Raw genomic sequence first — 9,288 nt, forward strand, 5'->3', positions numbered from 1 at the left:
AGTTGAAATTTACCATGTGCTAAATAAACTAAATTTAAACTAGGTTAAGTCCAGACCGATTCTAAAGATTACAATGAGAAAAATCACTTCTACACAGATTGGTTACAATAAAATAAATCACTTTCAAAGAAAATAAGAAGAAATTAAAAAAAGCTTTTAATTTAGGATCAATACTGAAAACATTCTAGAAGACGCAAATTACTTATTATTCAATTATTAATTAATTATCAATTATGGAAAACCTCCCATTAAAAATTAAACTACAGAACAACAATTTTACTTTAACGATTTATTCTCTGTACACTTAAAACGAAACAGATAAAAACCTAACAACGAACAGCTGTCTAGAGGAGTTGCTGTCCTTCATAAGAACAGCTCCAAGATTATCTTGCTCAAACTTTCGTAGCTACCGGTGAAGAATCCTAGCAGTGCAAGCAGTAGAATAAATCCATTTTTCAGCAGCAGCCACACGCTAGGGCTTTGGTTCTCCGTGTCGGAGTAAGCCACGATAAGTTCGATTACCGGAGGAAAAATCAGCGCTAGAGCCGATGAGCAAAGGGCTCCAATCAGCGAGATGAACAAACTCAACTTCGGAATACATTCTGCTACGGTAACTGTGCGGGAAATGAAACTTTCAAAAATAGGTTCAAATGAAAATTTAGAGAAATCTTTTCTTACAAGTGACCAACACCATCAAAACCCGGAAGCCCATCTCGGCCAACGTTCGATGCTTGGTGATGTTCAACCAACACTCTACCCTCGGCCACATGATCATGATCGCGACGAACAGCTGCAGGGCGTAGCCCAGCAGGACACCAAGTGATATCATAACCTTAACACTTTCGGCCAAACTGTGGAAACAAAAAATTCCTTTTTAGCCTGTGCATAAACCATTACGACCGAAACCGTCTTACATGTCACCGTCCGGCAGGTTGAGTGTCATGGTGCCCTCAACCGCTTCGCCCCACTTGAGGTAACCTACAAAGCCAAAGCTGGTGAATAGTGTCACAATAAACACCATACCGACGTTCAGTACGCCAAACGTTTTGCTGAAGTCGTGTGGTTTGCGCATTTCGTTCTGCAGTGGCAGCACCAAAGCGATCCCCTCGAAGGCAAAAATGGCGGTGCCGAAGAAGAGTGGAAGTTGTTTCCAGTCTGCAACGAGGCGTCGCTCCGTCGGTGAGGGTAGATCCTGACCCGCGTAGTAAAAGGTAATGCTAATACCAAGTGTCATGAAAATGTTCGCCAGCATCGAGCAGTAGGACAGGAACTTCAGCTTGGTAATGATCGAGGTTAGAATGATGGGGATCAGCAGCAGAGCCATGTGGTAGTGTACGTCTAGGGGCATGTCGTACCGGTCAAAGATCTGAAACAGAACTTGACAGTTCGGTTTGCTGTTGAAATATTAGTTGAACTAACCTGTTTAAAATTAGAGCTGATAAACACGAAGTAAATGCAGCAAAAACCCAACTGCGTAACGCAGATGAAAATATTTACAGCCATTTTCATTGGCTTGGCCCATCCCTGGAAGCGAGGGGGACCATTTTTAAAGCAGAGACCTACGGTCTCCGCGAAATCCGGCAGGTGACCTTTGTTCTGTGGATCCAGATGCAGCCTGCGGGCGCAGTTAAGTAAAACATGCTGGCAGTGAACGCAGATGAAACCCAGAAATACCGTCAAGATGGGGGCCACTAGTAGACCGCCATTTTTGAACGCATCACCCATTGCGTAACAACCGGTGCCGATGTTGCCCTTCAGCAGATGGGTCATCGTTTCCAGGTAGGTTGTCTTGTGGTGCGGCTGCACGCCGTGCGTCGTGATGACATCCTCGCTGTAGTCATGGCCAGGTTTTTCCCGCAGGTGATCATGACGCACGTGGTAGTGATGATCGTGTCCGTGGTGATCGTGCGGGTGTTTTCGGGTGATATCTTCCAGAACGAAGGCATGGTTGATGGCTCCGTCGACTGGTAGTTCTACAGTTCCGTTATGCTGCTGGCTGCGTTCGTCCAGTGCAACTACAACCGTCATCTGAATGGAAGAAAAATAAGAGAGATTTAATCTTAACAACCACCCATTTTGTTAGCAGCCAGCTGATGAGAGTGCATTTAATTGGTCAATTATTTGCACCGTCTTAATTTGACCGATCCGCTACCGGTAATTGTGCAATCTGTTTTAGCTGTGGCTGTTTCCTGTTTATGACAAACATTCACCGTGACAGTGGTCAGACATGCAACAATTTAGCACGTGCTTTATCTGAGTAGGCGTGGGAAGCGATTAACCAATTTACTGCTCAATGTTAGTGGTCATGTTTGTGTTAACCTACGTGTTGGAAAAAGTGCTCGAGTGTTTTGATAAATGATGTTTTGTTTTGTTTTTTTTTTTTTTTTTAAACAGTAAGGTAACTATTTGATAGTATCTAGTATCAAGCCGGAAAATTAAATTGACGCAGTTGGTTATGCCACCAACGGTGAATTTTCACGTTGCACTTTGCGAAGGTGACAAGCGTCTGGTCTGGCTAAGCCTTCGAGAAGGCTTGTAAACACGTTTGTTTCCAAAACAAAACACAAACAAAAACGTTTGTATTGTGCTTCGTTCTGTTGCATTATTAACATGGAAAGGCAACCCGATAAAAAGTTAGCTTTAGGGGATTGTTGGTCATTGTTTTTGTGTTGGTTTACATAGAATTTGTCACCAATCACTTCTGCTGCATGATACATTAGAGAGTGGTCAATCATAAATACTGTATTAGAACTTATTTATTGTTGAATACCATTCTTTGATGGTTGAAAGAAGGTCATTGTGAAACGTGAAATTCTTTTCAGAGAATTTTTACTGCTAACCTCATACATTTTCTAAGTTTAATCACAGATAACAGACATCCAAGCTAATTTCGCTTCAAATACAAGTCTCACAGAACCGCTTATGCCTTAGGCTAAAATTTTAGAAAAATATCTACATGGTAGTGTTTTTTTAGCTGTTATAGTATTCTGAAAGCTTCCCGTTAATGGTGAAATAAAATCAAATGTTCAGACTATGTGTAGAAAAAACCCGGGTGGTGTAATGATTCCCATTCTGCCTGGAATGTGTTGAAAGGCCGCATGGTATTGAAGCCAAAAATGGCCGACTTTGAGCCACCACTTCGAATTTTCAAAGGCTCAAGATTCGGTAACAGTGAATGCGTCACCTGTGAAAACGCTATTTTATGTTTTCTGCGAAGAAGCAAACATAAAATAGCGTTTTCACAGGGATTGAACTGGTGGCTCGAAATCGGCTGTTTGTGGCTTCAATGCCATTTCACCTTAAAATAGTAGACGGCAAAGCGGCCTAGAAGATGACTGAAAATTGACCAGCGTGATCTGCGTTGTATTTGACCAGGAACATTAAAGGAAAACTTCTTCTACGTTCCAGAGAAACAATCCCCAACAGATGCAACGGTGATCATTCGGAGGAAGATTCAGCCTGTCTATCCAAGGAAGTCTACAGAGTGCGAAACGAAAAAAAAGGCTTTTTCAGCCATTCAATCGTTTCGCCGGGTTCAGAGATTTCAGACATTGGGCACTAGTCTTTTGACACCTTAACGAAAAAAAACCTGGTTGACTACAGTCAGAAAATTTGTCAATGACCATAAAAATATTCAGATCAAAAGTATAAAACAGCTTACGTCCTATGTCAAGACGGGCTGTGACATTACTTAAAAAACAAAACCGAAAAGGAGCGGGCCAAGATTATTTCCCTGGGGAATGCCGAAAACGGTCATAAATCGTTGGGACGTGCAGAATCCAAGTTTGACACTTAGATACGATTCTAACCATTTAACCAGGTTTTTAGAGAAACCAACTCTACTGATTTGGAGTAATGGTCATTTTTTTTAAATTCAGCTTTTAAAGTCTGTATATCAGCATCCATCTGATGTCCAATTCCCAATGTGAACGATACAATCCCTGTTAATCAGCTGTGTTTGTTTTGATTGCGATACAGGTTTATAATTCACTTGTAAAAAATAAAGGCAGTGTTTCACTTTTTTAAGACTAGAATTGCAGTGATATCTTGCTAGAATGAGCAACATATTATTCACCACGAGCAGGTATGAATGGTATGAGTGTGACGAAATTTGGGTGTAAAATGCGTTCTCTACACCACTAGATGTCGATACTACTTAAAATAAAGAGATTTTATCTCGTTTCTGGTTCTTTAGTTAAACAGATGTGTTTTCTGTCTGCATCGGTTGATAGTCAGGATCTGGGATACAGAACAGCTACCGGAGAAGTGGTCTCACCAAATACACAGCACAACCTACGACGACAAAGAAGCATAATCGAGGAGTCCTTCCTTTATTCGTTGCTGCTTTTCATCACACGCCGCGATGCGATCTCTTGACGTCAAATCGTTAGGAACCCAAGTTCCTTGTTTTTGAATTGTTACCGAAGCATGTAATCGCATGGAAATTGCTTGTCGAGTAACTTCTAATACCGAAGCAAGCTGTTCCTGTGTTTGGCATGGATCGAACAATTTCTTTGATTTAGCGTTTCTAAGATTTTTGGGGGTTTTCACACGGTGTCATCAATATCAAAATTAGCGTCTCTCACGACATTTTGTCTCACTAAGAGCAGCGTTTCATCATTTTTTTTAACTTTCTAGTGCTTCACCACCGCTCTTTTTGAGTTGAACGAGAAAAAACGCTTCCCGCCAATGTCGATTATTTGGCACAAATGCAGGCATTCACCCATGGCCATCTGTAGTACCCATTTTGTACGTCTGAACATTCGGAAGCACACCTGTAAACACCCCAATGGAGAGGCCTGCTCCCAGATCGACCACACGCTGATCGACGGCCGGCACTTTTCAGACGGCATAGATGTGCGGTCCTTTCGAGGGCCAAACATCGACTCGGATCACTATGTTGTGGTAGGCAAGACTCGCGCCCGGTTGTCCAATGTATTTAAATCGAGATCGGCGAGGAAGATACATCTGGACATCCAAAGGGTTATCAGCGGAAGGAGTTGCTGCAGATTATACCCGAAAAGTTGATTTACGGATCGGTAAACCAACTGGAGCGGACCTGAACGAGCAGTGGAAGCACATCCATGATGCGGTCAGCGAAACAGCGCGAGAAGTGATAGGCATGACAACGGGAACCACGCGTAGTGGGTGGTTCGATGCTGAGTGCCTAGAGCTGACGGAGCAGAAGAACCGAGCCTACGTCAACACGTTAGTAGCAGCTAATCGTGTAAAGCGTCAGATGCGGGAGAAATACCGGGAGGCAAGAGCTGTCGAAAAGAGGCTTCATCACCGTAAGAAACGTAAGAAAAGACGTAAGAACAATCGCGTCCTCAGGGAGGCAGAGAATTGCTTCACCAGGCACGACACGAGGAGCTTCTATAGAACGATCAACGGAATCAGGAACCGGACTGTGCCAGTACCTGCCATGTGCAATGACAGGGAGGGGAACCTTATTACCGATAAATCGCAAGTGGCCAGGCGTTGAAGCTACGTTTTGAAGTGGTGTTGAACGGTGAGGAAGGTAGGAGAGTCGTCGAAAGGAACAGGATAGAAATTGGGGAGGACGGACAAGCTGTGGACATACCAACATTGGACGAGGTGAAGGATGCTTGCAAAGAGCTAAAGAACCACAAAGCCGCTGGGAAGGACGGCTTACCGGCCGAACTTTTCAAAGTTGGGAACGAGCGGCTGTGTAGTGCAATTCACCAGATTATCCTAAGGGTATGGTCTGAGGAACAACTACCTACGGACTGGTTGGAAGGACTCATATGCCATATCTACAAGAAGGGACATAGGCTCGACTGTATCAATTATAGAGGCATAGCCCTCCTCAATTCCGCTTACAAAATTCTCTCCCGTATCCTGTTCCAGCGACTGAGGCCGTTGCAGGAAGCCTTTGTTGGAGAATACCAATGCGGTTTTCGAGTGGGGTGATCTACAACGAACCAGATGTTCACCTTGCGACAAGTTTTAGAACACAAGTTGCAGACAAATCATCTGTTTGTTGACTTTAAGGCGTCGTACGATACAGTGAAACGCAACGAGCTGTGGCAAATAATGCTAGACATAGTTTTCCCACAAAACTAATGAAACTGTTTTCGCGGCGAATTTTCGAACGCGTTTGTGATGTTAGATAGTCTGAAACAAGGTTACGGGCTCTCGAACTTGCTGTTCAACATAGCTTTGGAAGCTGCAATACGAAGTACAGGTGTACAGAGGGGCGGCACCATCATCACGAAGTGATACATGCTTTTAGGCTTCGCGGACGACATTGATATAATTGGTATTAACCGTAGAGCTATTGAAGAGGCTTTTTCGGCTCTCAAAAGGGAAGCTGCGAGAATTGGACTCACCATAAACACTGCCAAAACGAAGTACATGATGACTGGCAGAGAGCGTGGTAGTTCTGCGGGTGTTGGTGCTGCGGTGGAGATGGATGAGGATACTTTCGAAGTGGTCGACGAATTTGTTTATCTTGGCAACGAGGTGAAGAGACGGATTGCGGCGGCGAATAGGGCTTATTACAAATTGCGTAGCCAGCTTAGGTCTCGTAGCCTACAGATCAGTACCAAATTTGCGCTCTATAGGACTCTGATCCTCCCGGTGGCGTTCTATGGATATGAATCGTTGACGTGGAAGGAGGTCGATCGGCGAGCGCTTGGGGTCTTCGAGCGTAGAACCCTGCGATCGATACTCGGAGGCGAACTAGAGAATGGAGTGTGACGCAGCCGCATGAATCACGAGCTGTACGAAGTATACAAACACGCTGATATTGTCAAGCTAATGAAACACGGCAGGTTACAGTGGGCTGGCCACGTAGCACGGATGGCGGATGAGCGACAGGCAAAGATAATTTTTAGCAGAGGACCGGATAGAGATCGACGACTTCGAGGCAGACCTCGCACGCGCTGGATGTGTGCTGTCGACGAGAAGACGAGAGAGCAGCGGGTGTAAGGGGAGACTGGAGAGTAGCAGCCCAAGACCGAGTTTGGTGGGGACGTATTTTGGATTCGGCATTGGATTTCTGCGATCTGTCACCATAAAATTGAAGAAAGTAGGGTAGGGAACAAATTCTAAGCAGCTTTAGGAACTGCCTGTGTATTGAGACGAAATACTCGAAATGTGTTGGGTGAAATTCAAAAAGAAGTATATCAATCTGTTCTCTAATTTTTTCTCTGTCAGAACTTGTTTTCAGATTGTAAAACTAAGTCAAACTTTAACTGAATGGCCGCAATATTGGTCGATTTGTTTCGATTAGTGTTTCTTCACAAATTTCTTTGTGAATAACGGTATTTCTCATATTCGTAAGACAGCTAGACAATCAAAGTTTTCGTTTCCATCATTGAAATTATGATGATCAAAATTCAGGAGTTTGAGGCCTGGGGTGGCATTGCGCAGCTCGACTCGAACGATTTTCGCTATTTTCGAGTACGTCACATGCTGCCAATTTTGCTTTAAGCTCAAAAATAGCTGTCATTGTCATTTGTCCTTCGGCTCATTTAACCCACAAAGTCGAAAAAAAGAAGAAAAACGCTCACCAGCGATCATTTAGTTTTGTTCGAGTTACTCGAAACGAAATGCGAAATGCCACCCCTGTTTTCTTCGACTGATTGAAATAGGCGCCACTGCTGAAGCCGTTCCTTACCCTACTTCTGTTTGAATTTCACCCAACACATTCCGAGTATTTCTTCTCAATACACAGGCGGTTCCTAAAGCTGCTTAAAATATGTTCCCTACCCTAATTGGCATATTTACGTTGCATTTGCACTTATTTTTGTCACTCAGAGCCACTACACTGAAAACGGTAGAAATAAATGTTGACGTTCGTCAATTTTCCAAACATGTCTAAAACTCCGATGACTGCGTGTATTTGCTAATTTATCTATTACGTATCGCTTAGAAAAGATTTTTTGTTGTCCCGGGTTTCGCAGATGAATTAATGATTGATTGGCGCGAAAAATTTGCGAATGAGATTAGAAATGATTGGTCTGGTATGGTCAGGTCTGAATTCCGGTCAAGTAAAACGCTCCTTTCATATGGAGCAAAGCGAAATCATTCGGGACAATTTTGTTTCGCAAATTTGCTGTTTTTTTTTTCAAACAATTAGACAATAATACTACAAACTCATTATCAAACTCGGGTAGCATATCTTCAACACCGTAAACAATCACAACACAGCGGTTTCAAGCCATCGCTTACTGCGATACACTCGAGGGGCATTCGGCACGTGATTTATTCTCCAGCATGCGAGCTGAAAATGACCTCCCCCACTATGAAGCTTATTTTAGCTAGTAAAGGCATCAAATCAGCACAATCGATGGGATTTTTCGTGATAAATCACAGCTTATGAATATTTACACGATATCTAATTAACCTCGTCATTATCAAAGCGGCCCTTAGATAAGTGATGAGGAAGCAGGTTTTTCAGTCACTTTGCAGTTTTTTCCTCAAAACTAATCCGTGCTTCTGCGTTTAACACATTCCTAATTCAGCATGGTTACCCAGTCACACTGAAGTGGCACCTTGTTTACTTTAGAATCATTACGAATCTTGAGTGATCCAATTTAACGCCAACTACAGTAATTAACGTAAAACACTTTCACTTGAAAATTGCGATTGATAAAACCGTTTGACAACAACATTATTGGCCGTCGTCATTGATTACGATTTTCCCCGAGGCAGGGACATTGTAGCTTTCTTCGGACGTCATTTACGCACGGGAGCAGCGTGCACACCGAACAACATGAAAACATTGTTGGGCAATGAAAATACATTTTCAATTTTCTACCAACTCCGCGGGACTTGGGTAGTCTATTTTTATCAGCCTTTTTTCGATTTTAGAATCAGCGACGACGGCGGGTCTTAGAAAGTCTCTAAATCTTTAAGCACAAATCTGTCCACCGAATGAGTAATACCAACTATCGAAAGTTTCGACTTCCGTTTCGCACTTACTCTTCTTCTTGTTGTTGTGGAAACCCTCTTGCCGAACAATTAGCACCTTATTTAGCGACCCCGTAAAATTCGCGCTGCCAGCTAAGAGTATGTTTTCGGTTTCACGGTTGATTGCTTGTGAATGGCCGCCAGCTAACCGTCTCCGCCGAGAACAGTTTGACAACACTGGCTTTCGCTGTGTGTACAACCGTTGCTGACAGTGGCGAAACAAAAACTGCAAACTTTAATCGAAGGCGGCCGTTGGATAAGCGGACCGACGCACGACGCATGGCTTACCAGTGCTGCTGCTGCTGCTGCTAGTCTCTCTAGAGACTCAGTACAAGAGTATAAGCCGAA

At 43.4% G+C, this 9,288-nt stretch overlaps 1 protein-coding gene across 1 annotated transcript; it reads right to left on the minus strand.

Annotated features, from left to right (window-relative positions):
* Positions 1 to 347: 347 nt before the first annotated feature.
* On the minus strand, positions 348 to 9,224 carry LOC129717763 (proton-coupled amino acid transporter 1-like). The gene is made up of 5 exons (XM_055667907.1): positions 8,953 to 9,224; positions 1,420 to 2,028; positions 915 to 1,366; positions 679 to 851; positions 348 to 614 (listed from the first exon to the last, which is right to left on the minus strand). Exons 2-5 carry the CDS (start codon positions 2,026 to 2,028, stop codon positions 364 to 366), a joined length of 1,485 nt encoding a protein of 494 aa, XP_055523882.1. The 5' UTR covers positions 8,953 to 9,224; the 3' UTR covers positions 348 to 363.
* Between the last annotated feature and the right edge of the window lie 64 nt (positions 9,225 to 9,288).

This window comes from Wyeomyia smithii, chromosome 1 (genome assembly GCF_029784165.1).
Source record: "Wyeomyia smithii strain HCP4-BCI-WySm-NY-G18 chromosome 1, ASM2978416v1, whole genome shotgun sequence".
Classification (NCBI taxonomy): Eukaryota; Metazoa; Arthropoda; class Insecta; order Diptera; family Culicidae; genus Wyeomyia; species Wyeomyia smithii.